General features: G+C 37.4%; 1 protein-coding gene across 1 annotated transcript in view; it reads left to right on the forward strand.

Annotated features, from left to right (window-relative positions):
* Positions 1-23,427, forward strand: part of GALNTL6 (polypeptide N-acetylgalactosaminyltransferase like 6) — a 1,246,993-nt gene that overhangs the window by 485,428 nt on the left and 738,138 nt on the right. The window contains exon 4 of the mRNA XM_002709470.5: positions 4,008-4,146. Within this exon, the coding sequence (XP_002709516.1) occupies positions 4,008-4,146 (139 nt within the window). The remainder of the gene's footprint in view (positions 1-4,007; positions 4,147-23,427) is intronic.

Consider the following 23,427-nt stretch of genomic DNA (forward strand, 5'->3'; position numbering starts at 1 on the left):
AAACCAATTCCTTCTCACATAAAGTCTTTCAAATCCTAGAATTTGAAAACAGTCTAAACTCTCTATTTTCCTTCATGTATGAATTTTAATCTCATTGGTCCTAATTGATGTTTTCAACCACACAAAGTTCCTCGGCTTGCCACAATTCTGAAACTCATAGTTTGTTCAATTCCACAAATGTGTGTTTTTTTTTTTTTTTCTCATGATAGCTCTTTTATAAATTCATACTCTACCTTTCTAATCATAGTATGTTTCTAGCAGTTTCAGTCTTGGGGTCATACTATACAAATTTTCAATTTCCCTACCCAGTGGTGCATATGGCATACAATCAATAAACATAACAAAAGCTGATAGTCATGCCAATCTACAAGACTGCTATACTAACTAAAATGTCATTGTATTTTGGGTATAAATACCAGGTGCATTATGAGAAAAGTAACAAATTCTATATTAAATATTACTATGTGTCTTGAACATATATACACAATGTGGAAGACAAATTTTAAAAACAAATTTTCTTACTGCTTTTATATTTGGATATTTAATTTTTATGTGTTGATTATTTAGAATATATCACCTATACCTCTCATACTGTTTAATATAACAAATAATACAGTATTTCTCAGTTTAGGGAAAGAACTCTAGTTTGAATTTACAGTTGTTAACCTCATGTGCTATAATAAATTTATAAAAAGGTAAATTGCAATGCCTACTGAGTAATAACCACTATAAAGACCTTTGAATATTATATTTTCAACACTAAATCATTTGTTGTTATTTGCAGTTTTTGTTTTATTTTCAGGTTTTTTGGAAAAGTCAAACCATGTGAAATGTTTTAGACCCTGAGGCTGTATGTATTAAAACTTAAACTGAGTTGGTGGCATTTGCAGTAAAAGCAGTTGGTTTCAATCAAGTACATGAACAGAAAATTTAAAACACTATTTCCACAAATGCTATGAAAATTTTCTAGTATACTGTAATTAGTGACTCAAAAGATGTGTTTTTTAACTTTAGAGAATCCCTCATTCATTTGAAAAGCCTGTCTCAGGAGATTTACATGTGAACACAAAAGTACTGTGTAAAGAAAGTGAATTTCCCCTTGATTGACAGGTGTTTTAATGAATATATATATATATATATATATATATAATATGATTTATGAAGTGGCTTATAAATTTAGTTAACACCAGAGACTGGCTAAGGTCAAAAGAACTTATTTAGTTAATTTGGTCATTTATGAGAAATTGATGTCTTTTAAAAAATCCTCTTAGTTCAAAGACTAATAGCTAATTTTGGAAATGCTAGTGAAAATATTATTCTATTTTGTTTACATGTATTAACTTGGGTAGAACAATGTTTATTTCATACTGCAAATGTGATGAGTCAAAAACATATATATGGGCCAGCACTGTGGAGCAGTAGGTTAATCTTTTGTTTGCAGTGCTGGCATCCCATATGGGTACCGGTTCTAGTCCTGGCTGCCCCTCTTCCTATACAGATCTCTGCTATGGCCTGGTAAAGCAACAGAAGATGGCCCAAGTGCTTAGGGCCCTGCACCCACAGGGGAGACCCGGAAAAGCTCCAGGTTTCAGATAAGCCCAACTCCGGCCATTGCGACCACTTGGGGAGGAACTAGCAGATGGATGATCTTTCTCTTTCTCTCTCTTACTGTCAGTAATTCTACCTCTCAAATAAGTAAATATATATATATATGTGTGTGTGTGTGTGTGTATAAATTTAATACAATGCTTTGTACATGGTGGATTCTCAACATTTTCTGTTTTATGAATGAAATTTCTCACTGACTTATTGTCCATTTAAGTTGAAAATAGTGACATTTTCTCCTAAGGCATCAAGCAGTGAAACCAGCAGGACTGAATATTTGCTTTTTTTTCCTACAGTTAGAGTGACTTTCAATTTCCTTTTTGAAAACATGTAATTTCTTAGTCCTTCACTGACATTGGCTGTCAGCTGTACTGAAATTAATGATATTAGGAGAGAAGCAAGAAGCTTAAAAAAAAGTGTGTTTACTCTTTTTTGGGAATCACTAATAAGCAAACTAAATTTTGCAACAAAAAACTGAACTTTATCAATCAAAATGCTCAAATCAATGGTTAATAAGGTGAAAAATATAAAATTCTCTTGACTATGAAAAATCATTTTATAAATTTAAATATTTTACTAATGATAAACAGCCTTTTCTTAAAGGCAATATGAGGATTCTTTCTTACCATAACTTAAATGCATGCACTCTGACATACAAGCACATACACATACTTAAAATACATATCCAGTACTGAGATTGAATTTACAGTATTTAGCAGTTATTACAATTCTAGAGTAAATGCACATTGAACTAATGTTACTTATTATTAGTGATAGGATCAGATAAAAACTTATGAGTTGCTCCTGAGCAAAAAGAAAAGCAAATGCACATGTAAAATAAAATGATTTGTGTATCCTTAAAAATAGTAGAAATTTTAAAAATTATTTAAATTAATGAATTCAAACTGATTAATATTAATTAATGAATTAAACTGATTAATAACTGAAGATAAAGCTCAATAACTTTTTGTACACCATTTTAAAAAGTATGACAGAACACAGGATACCATGCATAATAAAAAGAAGACAAGATATACCTGGAAAAAGTAAAAGAAAATGTTTAGAAACAAAAGAAATGTATCTAAGAAACGAATACTGAAAAAGTAGTCAATATACCTAAAAAGAATTTATATACTTAAAATTCTCTAATAAAGTCAAAGTAATCTCAAAAAAATCCAGACGGACCATGTTGTTAAATAGTTCACATAAAAAATGATAAAATTGATGCTGAAAAGAATATGATAAATAGCTTCCCCAGTTTTTTTTTGCAGTTAGTTTTGCAAATATAAGAAGTGACATAATAGCAGAATGTCATGAAAATATCTAAATACGCACACACAAGGAAATCTTCATAAATTTGCATGTAGAGTTTAAAGTTTGACTGTCAAAATATTCACATCAAAATAAAAACTATATTTACCTTACTTCCCACACTAAAACAAATTCTGAGTTTTCAAACTTTGTAATGGATAAAACAGAATTCAATTTAGTAAAACTGAATTCATTAACAAATATTAAAAATAATATTGGAGTTTGTACATGCAAACCTACAAAAGGAAAATAATTTGGAAGGTAAAAAAGTAAAACATAATCTTCATTAGATTGTAAAATTAAATAGAAAATACTTGCAACATATGTAATTCACAAAGATTTGATATACATAATATATAAAAAGCTCTATAAATTGTTTTTCATGGCTACTGAAAATAATATAATGTGAGAATGCACATGATAAAAGTGTTAGAAATTAAAATATAAGTAATCAATAAAATGCAAATTGAAGTGTGTATTTTTATTATGTCATTTTGCTAATAAATTTGGAAATATTATTTGTTTCTGAGGATATGTGAAACTATTATACTCACTTTGAAGAAGCTGCAACAATTCTTTACCTAGTAATTTATATTTTCCATTCTAAAAATTCATTACTAGAGGATAAGCAAATGTGCTCATTGTAGCATCATTTAAAATGGCAAATTAAGGAAAATTAGAAATAACATGTAAGTGTACTTTCTATAATATGGTATAAATTTGAATATATAAACTAACATCAACTATTAGAAGTAAGTGCAAGGATATACAATTTGGAAAATCAAGGTCAAAGCAATATTTAGAATGGAATCTCATACAGATGTTAGGAAGCATACATTGGAAATCTTTCCAATAGTTCTTTCTGGACGGCAAAATAATTTTACTTCTGTCTTGTGTTCTTTTTTAATATTTAATTTCCTTCCCAAAGTATTATAATCATAAAGTAAAATAATGAAACCTTGCTAGTGGCATCTTCTGAGGAACATAGCAATTTGTGACTAAACAAACACACATTGAATTCTTAGTTATGTGTTCTAGAAGATGAAATGGTTTCTGTGTAGTTGATCTCTCATTTTGTTTTCTTTTACTAGGGAAAGGTGAACATGGGAAACCTTACCCCCTCACTGAAGAGGACCACGATGACTCAGCTTACAAAGAAAATGGTTTCAATATTTTCGTCAGCAACAATATTGCTCTAGAGAGATCTCTGCCAGATATTCGCCATGCTAAGTGAGTATCAGCATATTGGGTATGAAGAATGGATTTTTTATTTGTTTTTGATGATTTTTGTTTACTTTTAATGTATCATTGTTAAATAGGTAACCCAAAATTTTATCTTAATAATTTTAATAAGAACATATTTCGTAATCTTGAATGTTTGATTCAAATTAGAAAAAATCTTTAAATCTCAAAAGAATATTGACTTTCTAAAATTAAATATACTTTCCATTAATTGTATTTTCTTCATCTAAAATAAAATATTTCAAGAAAAATCTGTACCTTTTTATTTTGATCACATAAATTATGAGATGAGCATTCTCCTGTAATTATTAATGCGGCTAGAACACTCTACTTATGTTTACCCTTTTTGGACTTCATTCTCACCCCAGCTATAGTAGTGCCATTGTTGTTACTTTTCCATAAAGAATACCTAAAATGAATATATCCATAATTCAAAGGTAATTATTATTTATTCAATGTTGCGTCATTTCATGAACTGCTTGTGGTTTGTCAATTGACAACAAGTTCAGTTTTATTGAATCACAGGTAAACATTGGAATTTAGACAAAAACAAAAATCATCCTACACAAAGTTACTTGCAGTCCACCTCCTCTTCAATCATCCTCATCACCTTCCATTTATTCATCTGCATCAGTCTCTACTATGGCTCATTGTACATTTTGACCAAATTTCTTACAGTTTTCAAAATAGCATAAACAATTCCAAAAGGATGCTAAATATTGGAGTGTGATCAAATTTAAAATGTGATGTTACCATGCATATCTGACAAATCTATCCAACTGTACTAGTACATTTAACCCAAACTATCCCTCAATCTCCCTTTAAAACACTTTTGAGATGAAAAAGAAGAGAAGAAAGAGAATAAAATCATAACAATGAATGCAATAAGGATTGGGAAGCTAAATTACCCAGTAATGTAAAGTAAAAAAAAAAAAAAAACTCCTTTGTGCAAAAGTGATTAGCGCTTTAGAAAAAAAATCAGTAAATTCTATTTTGGAGGATTGTTTTCTTATTGCCATATTATGTCTTTATAAACTTATTTTAAAATATAAAAGGGGGCAGGTGCAGCGGCTCAATAGGCTAATCCTCCGCCTTGCACACCGGCACACGGGGCTCTAGTCCCGGTCGGTACGCCGGATTCTGTCCCAGTTGCCCCCTTCCAGGCTAGTGCAGTGGAGGATGGCCCAAGTCCTTGGGCCCTGCACCCCATGGGTGTGGGGAGCAACTCGGACTATACTGTAACTGGAATTAGGACTTATTCTGTGCATCTGCTCTCCCACAATATGGCGCTGGGAGAGGAGAAAACAGCTTCTACACAGCTGCCTCCAGTTCAGCCAATAAACTGTAGGACTTGCTCCTGATTGGAGAGCAGCGTGCTCGGCATGTGGGCAGCCGAGTTGGGATTGGTGGAAGAGGACTATAAAGGAGGAGAGAGACGGCATGCACCAGGAACATCTATGGGCAACATCTATCTGAAGGAACACCTGTGCAGCCCCCGAGAGAGCCGGCCGGCGGTGTGCCGCTCCCCTGCGGAAGTGGGGAATGTGGCAGGGGGAACCGCCCTTCCACGGAGGTGGAAGGGACAGTAGCCAACCCGGGAAGAACCAGCAGCAAACCCGGGGAGGGCCGAGCAGACAAAAGAACAGCGCAGGGTCCTGTGTCGTTCCTCCACGAAGAGGGGGAGCGACATAATGGTGCCGTGACTCGGATATGAAGCCTAGGCAGGGTTTAGTGTCGTTCCTCCATGAAGAGGGGGAGCGACAATGGGAGACCAGGAGAAACACCTGGCTCCTGGCTTCTGATCAGCGCGATGCGCCAGCCGCAGCAGCCATTGGAGGGTGAACCAACGGCAAAGGAAGACCTTTCTCTCTGTCTCTCTCTCTCTCACTGTCCACTCTGCCTGTCAAAAAAAATATATAAAAAGGACACTGGTTTTCTCCCCAGGTGTTATGTGAATTTACATTTACCAGTGTAGTTAAGTAGAGGACTAATTTTCATTATATATATTGTTCATTATTTTTAAAGACCCTTTTATCCTTAACACTTCTACCTTCCCTAAAAATAATTCTAAAACATTTGACGTCCATGGCTTGCACTGGTATACTTGGAATGTGCTTTTGTGACTTTGAATTTTTATGTATCTATTTCTCTCAGCATGTATGCAAACTTTCTTCACATCCATCACTATGTATTAATATTATTAAAGTTGAGATCAGCTGCATCATGATCTATTTTCTGTCCTTCTGATGGTTTTTCTGATTACCTTCCTTCTTTTCTAGTTACATTGGAGAGATGTTAAATATAATGAGATCAAATGGGCTCTTTAAAATTTAAATTACAGATACATGATTAAATTTTATGAGAAAATTTTGAGTTCATTAGAAAAAAATGTTGAATTATTCTGAGATTTAGAAAATATTATTAATTTTAACTTTTTTTAAAGATTTATTTATTTATTTGAAAGTCAGAGTTTCAGAGGCAGAGACAGAAAGAGAGGTCTCCTATCCACTGGTTAACTTCCCAAATGGCTGCAATGGCCAAAGCTGGGCAGATCCAAATCCAGGAGCCTGGAAATTCCTCCATCTCTCACGTGGTTCAGGGGCCCAAGGATTTGGGCCATCTTATACTGCTTTGCTAGGCCACAGCAGAGAGTTGGATTGGAAGTAGAGCAGTGGGGACTTGAACCGGCACCCATATGGGATGCTGGCACTGTAGGCGGTCACATCACTGGCTGCAAATATTAATTTTAATGTTGTGTTAAAAAATATGATTGAAGAGCTATGACTCTTATTGCTAGAATTGAGTCACAGAAACATTTGAGATGAACAAAAATGTGCAAAGATAATTTTTTTATTGCTCATTTTCAAGATTACATAATTTTTTTTTTTTTTTTGACAGGCAGAGTAGACAGTGAGAGAGAGAGACAGAGAGAGAAAGGTCTTCCTTTGCCGTTGGTTCACCCTCCAATGGCCGCCGCTGCAGCCGGCGCACCGCGCTGATCCGATGGCAGGAGCCAGGAGCCAGGTGCTTTTCCTGGTCTCCCATGGGGTGCAGGGCCCAAGCACCTGGGCCATCCTCCACTGCACTCCCTGGCCATAGCAGAGAGCTGGCCTGGAAGAGGGGCAACCGGGACAGAATCCGGCGCCCCAACCGGGACTAGAACCCGGTGTGCCGGCGCCGCAAGGTGGAGGATTAGCCTATTGAGCCACGGCGCCGGCTAAGATTACATAAAAATTTGTGTGGAGCTTAGTGGTTTCCTATTGTTACCGGAGAACTGCAGGGTCCTTGTCTTTGCACAAGAAAGAATTCAGGCATGAGACAGAGAGTAAGTGGAAAGCAAACAGCAAGGTTTATTAGGGCAGTAACATTGTAAGAATGGATGGGCACCTCTCTAGACAGAACCTGAGAGAGAGTGCCCAGTTGCTCAGACTAGGGGAGAATGAGGTTACATGGTTGAGTGAAGAGAATACACCTGGCTAGGCCAGGTGGGCAGCTCAGCAGAGAGAGAGAGACTGATGGCTGAGTGCAGTCCAGTTGAGGCCGGGGTTTTTAAGGGGATGGGTCTTGCCTCCCCACCTCTGCTCCTCCTGGAACAAAGGACTTTTTGGATGTAAATACGAAAAATTCCTATGTGAGTTTTCCCCCTGAAGTTATCAGGCAGGAGGAAGCCTGGCTGGTGCCACCCCGGTTAGAGGAAGGATGAGCAAGACTCGCCTGCAGATACTGGGCTGCACCTGGAAGATTATTAGGCAGAAGGGGCGGGGACCCCCACCTGGCAGGTTATCCGGTAGAAGGGGCAGGGATGGATGCAGATACTGGGCTGCCCCTGGAAGGTTATCGGGATGACTTTGAGATGCATACGCTGCACATAGATGTCTCCTTAGGCCTTTGTCACACACACATAAGCTCATATCTGACTTCCTACCTAACACTATCATATTTATAATGATGTAAATTGATGAAGCTGATTAAATACTTGCTTTCTTTTTATTTATTTATTTATTTTTTTGACAGGCAGAGTGGACAGTGAGAGAGAGAGACAGAGAGAAAGGTCTTCCTTTTGCCATTGGTTCACCCTCCGATGGCCGCCGTGGCTGGTGCGCTGCGGCCGGTGCACTGCGCTGATCCGATGGCAGGAGCCAGGTACTTCTCCTGGTCTCCCATGGGGTGCAGGGCCCAAGCACTTGGGCCATCCTCCACTGCACTCCCTGGCCACAGCAGAGAGCTGGCCTGGAAGAGGGGCAACCAGGACAGAATCCGGCGCCCCGACCGGGACTAGAACCCGGTGTGCTGGTGCTGTAAGGCGGAGGATTAGTCTAGTGAGCCGCAGCACCGGCAAATACTTGCTTTCAATAAGTTTACAAGAGTATCTAGAAGCAGAATAAACTAAGACAACTGTTCATACAATTCAGTCAGTTTTGCATATTGACACAAAGGAGAGAATGTATCATTTGCCTCAAAAGTTATTCCAAGGAGGGTGTGTCTAAATATGACTTAAAAAAAAGATAAAGTGGTTAAAGTTTGCAACACTGCTCTGCTCCGGGAAGATGAGGTCCTGATTTGGAGAGGCCACAGAAAAACTGCAGAGCCAAGCACGGATGCAGGCCTCTTCATTCTCAGGGCAGTGAGCTAGCACACACAAAGAATAATCCACCTTTACCCTCATGACAGCCAGCAAGGATACACAGAAGTTCTGCAGCCAAGATCCTATATATGCCTACAGACAATAGTGGAAGGCAGCCAAACAGTTTATAAAAGAAAATAGTTTATAAAACAAAACAAACAAACAAAAAGAAAAAACAGCTTCTGGGCTTGTTGACTAGAAGCATTATGAGCTGCTGTGCCAGGAGGTACTGAGGACAGCAAGGGAGCCTGACGGACTTCATATTCCCAAAAAAATAAGCAACAAATTGGAAGGAGAAATGATTAAGAACAACAGACAACAGAACAAAACAATCTTTCAAAATTGTTAAGTGCGTACCCTTCAATTATTTTTCAAGGGCTGACTACCCACAAGAGTATAGACATTAGTACAAAAATGTTTCTGAAAGTCATTACAAAACCTCCATGAAATAACAACATGTACACACACACACACACCTACACACACACCATCTTTTGACTAAAGCCTGAAAGATAAGAGATTTTATCTTTATAACCGAAAGATGTATGTCCTGTTGAAATGAAAATCCTCCTAGGAGAGATAACAGTTTACGAATTGGCAGACGTTTAGCCTTTGGAATGAGTGACAGATCATAAAGTAGGTTCTTTGAAAGGTGTAATGATGACAAGCACAAAGGCATTGGGGCTAACAGAGTGGCAATGTGAAAGGTGTGCAAAATCCTCCCCCTCCCCAAGAACCTCTAAAAATAACCTGGCTGCTTCAAAATCATGTCTACTAAATTTCAACGTGTATGTTTTTTAATCTTAAAACAAGAATAAAATAAATAAAGGTGTTAAGAAATAGACTCACAAATTCAATTCTTTAAAGAAGAAAAATGAAGATTTGATGTAATGATGTGTGTCACTCTCACTAACAATGCAGTAGTAATTGTAAGTTTTCTCCTTCAGTTTGCTCTCACCTTCAGAAGTTTACTGGAATGATCAAGGTTATGATTCATGTATAATATGAGGAAAGAATGTGAATCAGTGAGAAATTATCACATTTGGAAGACAGTCCTGGACCTTCTTTTCTGAACAAACCAACCATTTAGCTGTTTTACTTTTTAAAATGAACTATTGTTAGGGTAAACCATTGGAGGTTAGATTGTGATGACAAACGCTGTCAATAATGTGGCTGTGGTCCAAGGATACTGGTAAACTCATGCTCATCCAACATTCAAAAAAAAAAAAAAAAAGAACATACATCATCAATTCCCTTCAACCTAATCAAAAATCAAAACTGATAAAAAACAATTAACCTGTAGCTGAATTATTTAAAATTTAAAAAATATATTTTATGAACAGTCTTGATTTTAATATTTAAAAATGCACATTTTAAAGCTACTGTCTTCACTCTCAAATAATCATTTTGTTATGGGAAAAGGGGTGGCAGAAAAATTATTATTACCTCAGTTCTTTGTCTCACATGGAAGAAGAATTTCCAAGCAAACAGCAGAGATATTTAAAAAGATTTATTAGAGTCAAAGACCTCCAGCCAGAGTAGCATGGAGGGGGGCTTCCAAGAGAGAAATGAACACCAAAGAACCTTGGGGAACTGGGATTTTTAAAGTACAATTTTGAAGGAAAAAAAAAAAGAAGAGCTCCTTGCTATTCTCATGGTAAATTTAGAGATTCTGAAGGAAGGAGAGCAGCCTATTTGTTCTTCCTAAAGATATGTTTTTGGGGAAGGGAGCAAATATTTTACACCCCAAATTCCACTGGGACCCCACTGACTACCTATTGACCTGTCTGACTCCTCACACTTGTACGGATAATCTTACTTGCTTTTATTAAAAAAGTTCTCAATGAACATTGTTTTATTGATTTATAGTGGCTCAACTGCTTGTGCTCTTGTCAGTTCCAGGCTCCTGGCTTCAACCTGGTTGAGCCTGGCTGTTGTGGGCATTTCAGGAGTGAAGCAGCAGTGAAAGATATCTCCCAATGCCCTGTTTTTCAGAAAAAATGAAATAAATAAATATCTTAAAACATATGTTTATCATAATTAGAACTCTAGTGAGTATTTGTCGGTAAGTATAATTCTATCTGATTTGCTCAAGTCCTTTGCCAGCTGTTTATTAAATATATGAATAAAAGGCACTTGGGTAAGTTTTTAAAGCTAAATCATCCAGAGATTAAATTTTAATATGACAACATAAGGTGCTCCACTGAAAATGATAAAGCTGGTGAATATTATTATTATTATTTTTATTGTTAATTTTAAGCCATTGGAAACAATCCCTAGGGCCAGGAGAAAATGAAAAATCTATCCTAGAAAAAATTATAAAAATTTGATAAGAAAGGAAATAATCGGTACCTGAGGAAGACGACTCTATCCTCCTTCCCTCCCAGCTCAGTAAATCAGAGGCTCTTTCCTGAGACTGCTGGAGAGCCCAGAGCCCTCTTAGGGCCATGCTCCAATTAGAGAAACTTCTTCCTGGGAGGATCAGGACTTCAGCATATGCCATCGTTCCTGCTCCTTCTCAGTGAAACAATGTGTCTGGCCCAGGACAGTAGACGGGTGAAGGGGTCTATTTTTCCTCTAAGCCACCACTCCTGGAAAAGATTCTACCTTGGGTGTGGCACGCTGAGACTAGCCAGGCCCTCATCACCTTGTCCCCATCTGCGACATTGTGTGAGTGAAGCAAAGAGAGAGGACTTGGAGCTGTCCTCCCTTTCCCTGAGCACCCAGCTGCTACTGCAAGTGGTCACTCAAGAATCTTGGCATTGTCCCCACCTTCCTCTCCAGAGCCCCGCTTCAGAGATTTTGCCTGAGGGAGAAGCAAGCCATGACTCAGACAGCATCTAATGTCTTCTTACAGGAACTGACTTCTTTGTATCACAACACAGAGAAGTTCAGATCTAAAGAACAGTAAAGGTAGTGATGAGAAGTAGCCTGACTGTGATTATGAGGTTTAGCAATACTAGTGCAGAATATAGGCAAGCTTTTTGTAGGAGAAAACTAAAGAATGAGAAATCTGAGAGTTCTCTCCGGGGTTCAGAACAAACATAAAGGGACCTCAGAAACTATTTCCTCACAGGAGTCAGTATTTGAATGAATTAGAACAATTTATATTCCAGGGCATTGTGAAAAATAATAAGGAATCAACCAGCCATTAATGGATACAACAGCTGGGTGTGTCTAGAAAAGGAGAAAGAAAACCAACCAATAAGACTTCATCTCAGGATTATGTTGCAAATACCCAAAGCCGCGCCTCCCTAGGGCACATGTGAGAGGCTTAGTAATGTGACTGAAAGAAATGATTTTCTAAAAACTAGATAAGTGAGAATAACAAATCACAGTAGGGGACTGAAGAAACAGTACTCAGAATTACTGCAATGCATTATTATCTACAATGTGCAACTTCAACAAAATAATTATGAGGAACAGTAAAGAGACAGTAAATTATGACCCATACAATTAGAAAAAAAAAAAAAAAAGCAGGCAAGGAAAATTGTCTGAGACCAGAGATGGCATTCAACAGAATAAAAGTGGGCTTAGTTATGTATGTCTATAAAAATAAAGTAAAAATAAATATAAAATTAAAATAATTAAAAACAAAGTATAAATATAGTATATATTATCTATGATGTATATAAATTGGTTTCATATTAAAATATATAAAACTAAACATCATAATATGTTCACAAAAGTAAAATGTAATTAAGAAAGATATGGCAATGATTGATCATACAGGGGATATTACAAAAGAGATAGAAATTATAATTATAATATAAATTATAGAAAAGAACCAAATGGAAATTCTGGAGTTAAAAACTACCTTAACAAAAATTAAAAATTCTTACAAAAGCTCAACAAGAGATTGAAACTAATGAAAAAAAATATAAAAATTGAAGATACATTAATAGACATGATGTAATCTGAAGACTAGAAAGAAAAGAAGAAAAATAAACACTAACTTCAGACACATTTAAGACACCATCAAGTTTACCAGCAAGTATGCAAGTTTTCCTGAATGACAGGAGAGAGTAAATAGCAAAGAAATAATGGCAGAAAACTTCTCACACTTATCGAAAATACATACACAAAAGATCCTTGAAATTGAAGCACTCACTAAAAACTGCTAAAAGTGTAAGGTGAAAAAAAATCATTTAAGAAATTAAAATTCCACATTATAATATATTCAATTAATACAAAAGAACAACAGAGGAACCAAATGGATATGAGACAAAAACATAAATGGTAGTCATAAATCTATATCAATAATAATGGTAAGTGTATTAAACAATGCAATCAAAAGGCACATATTGAAAGAATTGAGAAAAATATGCCCACAGCAGTAGTTGTCTTTAGCAGACACATGTTTCAAAGATACAAATAGATTGAAAATAAAGAAAGAAAAATGTATATCATATAAACAGCAACCTAACAAAGCTGTAATGGCTACACTAATATCAGATAAAATACATTGTACAAGAAAAATATTTCTAGAGTCAATGAGGAATATTTCATAATAAAAAGAACAAGTAATCAGAAAGATGTAACAATAGTAAACATATGTACCAAATTAAAAATTATTGAAGTACTTGAATCAGAACTGACAAAATGGTCCGGCGCCATGGCTCACTAGATTAATCCTCAACCTAGCGGCGCCAGCACACCGGGTTCTAGTCCTGTTCAGGGCACCGGATTCTGAACCGGTTGCCCCTCTTGCAGGCCAGCTCTATGCTGTGGCCCGGGAAGGCAGTGGAGGATGGCCCAAGTGCTTGGGCCCTGCACCCCATGAGAGACCAGGAGAAGCACCTGGCTCCTGCCATCAGATCAGCGCGGTGCGCTGGCCGCAGTGCGCCAGCCATGCGGCCATTGGAGGGTGAACCAACGGCAAACGTGGCGGCCATTGGAAGGTGAACCAATAGCAAAAGGAAGACCTTTCTCTCTGTCTCTCTCTCTCACTATCCACTCTGCCTGTCAAAAAAAAAAAAAAAAAAAAAAACTGACAAAATGAAGCAGGAAGTAGATGACTGAATATGCACATGTAGTTGGAGGTGCTGGTGTTTTGAAGCAGCAGGTTGTCACCACCTAAGATGCCAGCATTGCATGTGGGAGTCAGATTGGGTTCCAGCTACTCTACTTTTGATCCAGCTCCATGCTAACGTACCTGAGAAAGCAATGGAAAGATGGTCCAAGTACTTAAGCCCTGCCACAATGTTGGAGACCTGGATAGACTTCCACGCTCTTGGCTTCAGTCTGGCCCAGCCCTGCCATTGCTACCATTTGGTGAGTGAGCCAGCAGTTAGAAGATGCCTTTTGCAAAGGTAACTAACTAATCCACTTTCAGTAGTAGAAAGAATAATTACAATATCAAGAAGAACATAGAAGACTTGAATAGTCAGAGAAACCAAAAAGACCTAACAAATTGTAGAACACTCTACCAACCGACCAATGCAATATGACAGCATTTTAACTAATCTGCCCAATTGCAGAGAGAACAATCTTCAGGATAGGCAACAAGATAGGCAAACTGTCGCTCCCCCTCTTCGTGGAGGAATGACACAGGACCCTGCGCTGTTCTTTCGTCTGCTCGGCCCTCCCCGGGTTTGCTGCTGGTTCTTCCCGGGTTGGCTACTATCCCTTCCACCTCCGTGGAAGGGCAGTTCCCCCTAGCCACATTCCCCACTTCCGCAGGGGAGCGGCACACCGCCGGCCGGCTTTCTCGGGGGCTGCACGGGTTCCCTTTAGATGTTCCCCATAGATGTTCCCCGTGCATGCCGTCTCTCTCCTCCTTTATAGTCCTCCTCCGCCAATCCCAACTCGGCTGCCCACACGCCGAGTACGCTGCTCTCCAATCAGGAGCAAGTCCTACAGTTAATTGGTTGAACTGGAGGCAGCTGTGCGGAAGCTGTTTACTTCTCTCCCAGCGCCATATTGTGGGAGAGCAGATGCATAGAATAAGTCTTAATTCCAGTAACTTAGTCTAGTCCGGTTGCTCCCCACACAAACCAAAGCAAACAAACCCTTTAGTAAGTTCAAATGGATAGAAATAATGTAAAGTACAGTCTCTGGAAACAATGAAATGATATTGGGAATCAATATAACTAAAAACTTGGAAAACCACAGAAACATGTCGAAATTAGCACATTATCAATCAACAAGTCAATGAGAATATAAATCAGAAAGACTTCAAGATAAATGAAAATGAATACAACATACCAAAACTTAAGAGATGTAACTGAAACAATGATTGGACAAAAATTTATAATGGCTGTAAGATTCTATATTCAAAAAGAATATTCTTAATTCAAACTAAAAAAAAAATCAAACAAAATAATTAAGATTAGAGTGTAACGTGTGAAATAGAAAGCAATAAAATCAGTAAGATCTAAGTCTAGTTCTTTAGAAAGATCAACAAAATTGAAAACCCTTCAAGCTAGATTGACCTGAGAAATAGGAAGGCTTAGATAACTAGAATTAGAAGTAAAAGAGGGAAAATTCCTGTTGATCTTACAGAAATGAAAAGGGTCACAAGGGATTACTATTAATAATTGTAGAGTATCAAATTATGTAAGTTATATGAACTATAAACTTTTCTTAAGGGGCCAGCACTGAGGCATAGCAGGTAAAGCCGCCACCTGTGGTGCTGGCATCCCATATGGGTGCCTGTTCAAGTCCCGACTGCTCCATTTCTGATCTTGTTCTCTGCTATGGCCTGGGAAAGCAATGGAAGATGGACCAAGTCCTTGGGCTTCTGCACCTGTGTGGGAGGGCCAGAAGAAGCTTCTGGCTCCTGGCTTTGGAGCTGCACAACTCTGGCCATTGCAGCCAACTGAGGAGTGAACCAGTGGATGGAAGACCGCCCCCCTCCCCCAACTCTCTGCCTTTCTCTGTGTATCTCTGACTTGCAAATATTCTTTGTGTGTGTGTGTTTTTTTTTTTTTTTTTTCAGGCAGAGTTAGAGAGAGAAAGGTCTTCCTTTTTCCATTGGTTCATCCCCCAAGTGGCCACCACGGCTGGCCCATTTTGGCGGGCGCACTGCGCCAATCCGAAGCCAGGAGCCAGGTGCTTCTCCTGCTTTCCCATGCGGGTGCAGGGCCCAAGACTTGGGCCATCCTCCACTGCCTTCCCAGGCCACAGCAGAGAGCTGGACTGGAAGAGGAGCAACCCGTTCAGAATCTGGCGCCCCAACCAGGACTAGAACCCAGGGTGCTGGCGCCGCAGGTGGGGGATTAGACTAGTGAGGTGTGGCACCGGCCGAACAAATAAATATTCTTTAAAAAAATTCTTAAAAGACACAAGTATCTAAAATTGACCAAAGAAGATGTAGAAAAACTGAATAAAACTGTAACCAAGTGAAATGACTGAACTGATACAAAAAAATTACCCAAAGGAAAAGCTCATGTCCAGATAACTTTACCAGCAAGTTGTACCAACTATTTATAGAAAAAAAAATCAATACTAATTCTTTACAAAATCATTCCAGGTATAGAAGGCAGGGTGTTAATCTAATCCGGTTGAAATAGCAAAACATTATATCCTGGGCAGTTTAACAGAAATTTCTTTTCTCCCATTTCTGGAAACCAGAAGTCTAAGGTCAAAGTGGAAGCAGGATTTCTGCGTAATGAGGGCTCTCTTACTGGCTTACAGATGCAACTGATTGTGGTGCTCTCACATGCCAGAGCAGGTGTGGTAGGGGGAGAGTCATCTAGTGTCTCTTCTTATAGGCCAGTAGTCCTGCTGGATCAGGGAACCACTTATTTAACCTTAATTACATCTTACTAGAAATATTGTCCTTTTGGAAGTTAGGATTTCAACAGATGAATATTTTGGAACAACATTTTGGGGACATATCAAGGGGAAGAATTTCCCAATTAATCATATTACTCTGATACCAGACCCAGACAAATTCATCCAAAATGGCAAACTGCCAGTTCCTTTTCAGACTATGTATGTAAAAATTCTCACCAAAAAAGTAAACCAAACATTCAGTAGATGAGCAAATAGTGATCCTTAAAAGCTAAGGCAGGGGCCAGCGCTGTGGCTCACTTAGTTAATCCTCTGCCTGGGGCACTGGCATCCCATATGGGCGCCAGGTTCTAGTCCCGGTTGCTCCTCTTCCAGTCCAGCTCTCTGCTGTGGCCTGAGAAGGCAGTGGAGGATGGCCCAAGTGCTTGGGCCGCTGCACCTGCATGAGAGACCAGGACAAAGTACCTGGCTCCTGGCTTCAGCTCAGTGCAGTGCCGGCCATAGCAGCCATTGGGGGGTGAACCAATGGAAGGAAGACCTTTCTCCCCTCTCTCTCTCTACCTGTCCAAAAAAAAAAAAAAAAAAAAAAAAAAAAAAAAAACTAAGGGAAGGGCAGGGATTTTGCCTAGTTAAGATGTCAGAGTCCCATTTTGGAGTTTCAGTTCCTGACTCCTGCTTCCTGTAATACAGACCATGGGAGGCAGTCGTGATGGATAGAATGATTTAATTTCATCCAACCTGTGAGAGACCTGCAGTAATTTCTTGGCTCCCAGACTCAGCCCGGCCTGGTTCACCACTGGAGATGTGAACCAGGAAATGGAATTTCTCTCTGCCTTCATTATGTCTCTCTCTCTCCACTTTCTCGTTTTCCACCTGTCAAATAAATACTAATGCATACGAACTAAGGCAGAATATTATACACACACACCCATGAAATTCTTAAAAGATATCCCATGGCACTGAAAACTAGTAGCTGAGAAACACTGACACCATTCTGCATATTCTGATCTCTGCCAATCTCCAGTCTCTTCCTTTGCTCCCCTGTGCTGACTATGTTTCTGTCACTGGATACGTACACAGCCTCGTTAACCTGGCAAACTCTTTGCTACTTGGTACAGACAAAATATCATTCACTAAAGAGTTAGTCAGATTACTACTTAAGATATTAATTTAATAAGTTCCTGTATAATAAGTGATGGAATAAATAAATAAATGGATAAGTGAATTGAAAACTAAATAGAGATGACCCCTATATACATTCAGCCCTGCTCACATATACTTGGTAGCCCATACTAATTTTTCAGACCTGTCAAAGGCAAAATAAATTGCTAGTTATCACTGCTTTATCAAACCCAACTGACAGGGCAAGATGAGAATAGAAAAACTGTGTGACTAAAACCAGCCATTGAAAATTGAATATGCTGACATTAAAACAATTACTATGTAAATTGGCACTTGGAAATGACTTACACAGATATGCTCTATAATGTGCTTGTCACTAGCCAGCTGCCAAGTTGACATTTTATTCTGTTACTATTGAGAATAGCAGAGAGACCTTTAGCTGAACCAAAATGGCTTTGCAAGAAATCATGCAATGACAAAAGGTTAAAAGAAAATAAAGACATTTCCTCACCTTTTTGGACACTTACGATCATAATAAAAACATGGTTTTGCTATCTATAATATTATTGGCTATTCTGATAATATTGCATAGGAAGTCTTCTGAATTTCATGGAATTCAAATACTTTTAAACTGTCTTCCATGAGGAAAGTCACTTTACAAGGCTCTTGATAGGCAAAGAGGCAATAAATTAACAACTTAATTAATTTGGAATCTAAGTTGCTGACTCTGTTACTTCTAAATGCCTCTAAAATACTATTTTTTCTCTGGTCATGAGCTCAAACATATTTTCATATTTTGAATTGGTTTTGCTCCCACATGAACCTTAATGAAACTGACTGGAACTGAGTTGACACTTTATCACTATTTCAGGGAATTATATTGATTATTTAAAAATAATACAACATCACAAATATTTAGAATGTGGACCCTAACAGAATCCCAGAGGAATGTCTGTACATATCTGTGAACTTAAAACAAATTTGTAAAGTAATATAATTGAAAGATGTTTATTTTGTTCAAAAAATTTTAAATCAAGGAGCAGGTTTTTTTTCATATTACACATTTTCCACCACCTTTTTAAAGACCCAGGATATTTGCTCAGGGGACTGGCTGTCACCATTCCACTCAGATTGCTTTGATTTGGCTATTTTAGATAGCTCATATAAATGGAATCATCATATTGACCTTTTTGAAAATGGCTTAATTTATGCAATGTAATTTTCCAAGACTCATCTATATTGTTACATGTATCAGGTTGCATAGTATTTTATTGTATTTATTTTGCACATTTCTTCATTTATTTAGTTGCCAACAGATCTTTTTCTACACCTTTGCTATAATATCTGAGATCCTGATTTTAATTCCATTGACAAATACACAGGACTAAAATTACTGGATTGTTCTATTTTAAATTTATGAAAATTGCTTATTTTCCAAAGTGACTCATTTCCATAGTGACAAGTTAATACCATTTTCATTCCCAACAACAATGTGCAAGGGTTCCTATTTCTACACATCCTTACTAACATTTCTAACTTTATTTTTATTTATTTGTTTATGATAGTCATCTGATGTGGCAGGTGAAATATTTATTTATTTATTTTTCTTAACAGACAGACAGGCAGAGTTTGACAGTGAGAGAGACAGAGAGAAAGGCTTTCCTTCCGTTGGTTCACCACCCAAATGGTCGCTACGGCCTGCGCTGCGCTGATGCGAAGCCAGGAGCCAGGTGCTTCCTCTTAGTCTCCCATGTGGGTACAAGGCCCAAGCACTTGGGCCATCCTTCACTGCCTTCCCGGGCCACAGCAGAGAGCTGGACTGGAAGAGGAGCAACTGGGACAGAATCTGGCACCCCAACTGGGATTAGAACCTGGGGTGCTGGCACTGCAGGCGAAGGATTAGCCTAGTGAGCCAGCCCCGTCAGGTGAAATCTTATCATACTTCTTATTTGAATTTTCTGATTAAGACAACCCTGTCTGATACATTTACATTCTTAATCTATTTTGAGTTAATTTATTTTTATGCTGTAAGAGATGAGTAAAACTTCATACCTGTGCTTGTGATTGTCAAATATTCCCTGCACCATTTGTTAATGAAATTATGATTCTCCTTTGTGAATTCTTGGCACTTTTATCAAAAATCAGTTGATATTACATGAGTGAATTCATTTCTGGGCTCTTTACTATGTCCCATTGGTCTACATGCCTTTTTTTTTATTCCAATACCATGCCGTTTTGATCAGTATGGTTTGGTAATATATTTTGAGATTACAAAATGTAATGACTTTTACTCTGTTTTCCTTTTTCAAGGTTGATTTGGTTATTTGTGGTCATTTGTCTTTCCATATGGATCTTAAAATTTTTTTCTATTTCTGAAAAATTATTTTTGGGATTTTGATACAAATAGCATTCAATATAGAGATTATTTTGGTTATGATGGATATGTTAATAGTGTGAAATCTTCCAGTCCATGAGAACAGGATAATTGTCATTCATTTGAGTCTTATTTAATTTTTAATCAATATTTTGTTGTTTCTGGTATACAAACTTTTACCTCCTTAGTTAAGTTTATTCCTAAGTATTTCATTGTATTTTGTGCTATTTGTTATTTTAAACGACATTGTTTTTCTCATTTCATTTTGATATAGTATGATTACAATCACAACTGATTTTTGTATGTGGATTTTGTTTCCTTCAACTTTGCTAAATTCATTTTAATCAGCTTTCGGTTTTAATGAGCTTTTTAATGTCGACTTTAGGACTTTCCATATGTAAAGCTTATATCATCTGTAAATAAAACAATTTTCTTTCCAATTTGGATGCCTTTTCATACCAAATCTCTCTGGTTAGCGTTGAAAGTACTATTGAATCAAAGTACCAAGAATGGGAATCCTTGCTTTCTTCTGGGTTCTAAAAGAAAAGATTTCAGATTTTCATCATTAAGTATGACATTAGCTGTGGGCTTTTCATATATGTTTTTCATTATGTTGAGATAATTCCCTTCTGTTTCTAGTTTCTGGTTTTTTTTTTTTTTTAGTGAAAATGTGCTTTTTCTGCATTTACTAAGATGTTCAAGAGATTTTTATCATTTATTCATAAAGTGATATGTCAGATTAATTGATTTCCATACATTGAACCATTTTTACATCTCAAGGATAAATCCCATTTGGTTATAGTGTATGCTATTGGAGTTGGTTTGCTTGTATTTTGTTGAAGATTCCTGCATCCAAGTTCATAAGGGATATAAGTCTGCAGTTTTCTTTCCTTGCAGTGTCTTTATAGTATCAGGACCTCATAAAATGAGTTTTAAAGTGGCCAGTATTTTTTTATTTATTATAAGACATTTTTATTTTATATTTGAAGGTGAAAGATATCTTGTGTTATTATAAATACTATTAAACTTTGTTCTATAATGTATTCAAGTTAGTTGGAAACAGTTTGATACTATTAGATCTTGATTTTAAGCTATATTAAATTAGGCCAGAGCTGTATTTAGTATATGGCTAATCTTTTCAATAATCTATCCAGTTCTTAATAAGAATTAGTCTATGACTTATATGAGGCATGGGATTGCTACCTCTAATCTTTTCTGGTGCTTCGTTTTCCAGAGAAGAGTTGTTTCTTTAAGCACATGCACTATTTATTACCCAACTGAGGACTTGAGGGGAGGAGGAGATCTCCTAGGTTCTCCTCTGTACAGCCCTCTCTTTAGAGTTCTCTATTCTGGCCACCTTTCGTTTCCCCAGATTGTTGACTCATCTTCTTAGGGAAGATAACTTGGATCTTCTTGTAAGTTTCTAACTTTATTATGGCCTGACTCTCAATGAAAGCAGGGGAAATTATTTCCTGTTTTTGAAAGATTACTGTGTTCTGCTCCTTGATATTCAATCACTTAGAAACGCTTGTCCCATGTTTAAGGATCTAGTTGTTTAGTGGGATCAAGTGGAATGGTAAATATGTTCCATGTTATTCTAGTTGATTAAAGGAAGAAAATTCAGTGGCATTTTTGTCAATATACTCAAATAGAAATGGGAAAAGCAATAGTCTTATGAAAACATGCAAAACCAATAAAGGAATATTGTAAATAGTGTATCCTGTGCAATCTACTTTATTTTATCTCCCTAGTACTATAATGTTGGTGACTATAGGGCCTCTATTCAGATAACAGTTCATCATCCAGTTTTGGATGTGTATTTCTTTTTTTTTTTAAAGATTTATTTATATATTTGAAAGTCAGAGTTACACAGAGAGAAGAGAGGCAGAGACAGAGAGAGGTCTTCCATCCACTGGTTCACTCCCCATTTGGCTGCGACAGCCCGACCTGCGCAGATCTGAAACCAGGAACCAGGAGTTTCCTTCAGATCTTCCCATGCTGGTGCAGGGGCCCAAGGACTTGGGCATCTTCTACTACTTTCCCAGGCCATAGCAGAGAGCTTTATTGGAAGTGGAGCAGCTGGGTCTCAAACTGGTGCCCATATGGGATGCCAGCACTGCAGGTGGCGGCTTTATCCGCTATGCTGCAGTGCTGGCCATGGATGTGTATTTCCTTAAATATATTACTGAATGGTTGGTTTCCAAAAACATTATAGTGGATAAAATGTCATTTCAGAAGACATTATAAACTGGTAAAGTGATAACCTACAGCCTTATATGTTATAATATCTGTATAATTTTAATTAATTTGATTATTTTAAAGATATTTTCGAAGGCTAATGATAGTATGATGCACTAAATGGGCACCAGGTCACATCCTGGCTGCTCCACTTTCAATCCAGCTCCCTGCTAATAAGCCTGAGAAAACAGCAGAAGGTGGCTTATGTACTCTGCCACTCCTGTGGAGAGACCAGGATGTAGCTCCTGGCACCTGGCTTCTGCCTGGCCAGGCCCAAGATCTAAAACCCAATTGGGAAGTAAACCAGTAGATAGAAGATATCGCTCTCAGTCACTCTCAATCTCTCTAGCTCTCGCTCGCTCTCTCTCCATCTGTAACGCTGCCTTTCAAATAAACAAAGATATCTTCTTTAAAAAAAATGTAGTTCAACACGTAGTTTCATTTTTCCTTTTTTTTTTTTACTTAAAAGAAGGCAGAGGTTACAGTGGTTGTGTTGATGGGTACCATTTGTCATGTTTCTGACTATTTTGCTTTTGCAATATTTAAGATTTTGTATCTCCAGCCTATGTGTGATATATGACTAGTTCTGACTGATGAATTATAAGCAGAGAGAAATATGTCAGTGTTCTTATTTTCCTATAGCACAGTGATTGACAATGGTCAAGATGCCTATTTTCATTTACTGTAATGAGCAGAGACCTTTCTGCCAAAAAGTACTGGGCAGGTAAAAGAAGCAAGAAAAGAGAATATTTATTGCTTTAAGACAATTGGAATTAGGATGCTAATACCACAACATTGCATCCTGATGTGTGTTTTTATAAAAATTGATGGAATAGAAAATAAAAATAAACTAAATTCTATGATTTGGATAAGCTAGTAAAATGATCCAAGGATTGAAATATGAAAATAATCTCACTGAACATTTTGTATAGAAACTGAAATACTAGAATTTGAGCTTTTTAAATGTAAGTTTTAACACTGTTTCCAAAACTAAAACCATAGCCCTAGAGCATGAGAAGGAATGATTAGGTGGTGATAAGTTTCTTAAGAAGCTAAAATGTAAGTTAACCTAAATGCCCATAGTAAAAAATTGTTGCATGAATAGTAAAATACCTGTTTTAAACAAAAAAAAAAAGGTCACTCATAAGTCTCGGTACTTATTTCACATGTTTAT

This window comes from Oryctolagus cuniculus, chromosome 2, assembly GCF_051225735.1.
Source record: "Oryctolagus cuniculus isolate XC-2025 breed Fujian yellow rabbit chromosome 2, ASM5122573v1, whole genome shotgun sequence".
Classification (NCBI taxonomy): Eukaryota; Metazoa; Chordata; class Mammalia; order Lagomorpha; family Leporidae; genus Oryctolagus; species Oryctolagus cuniculus.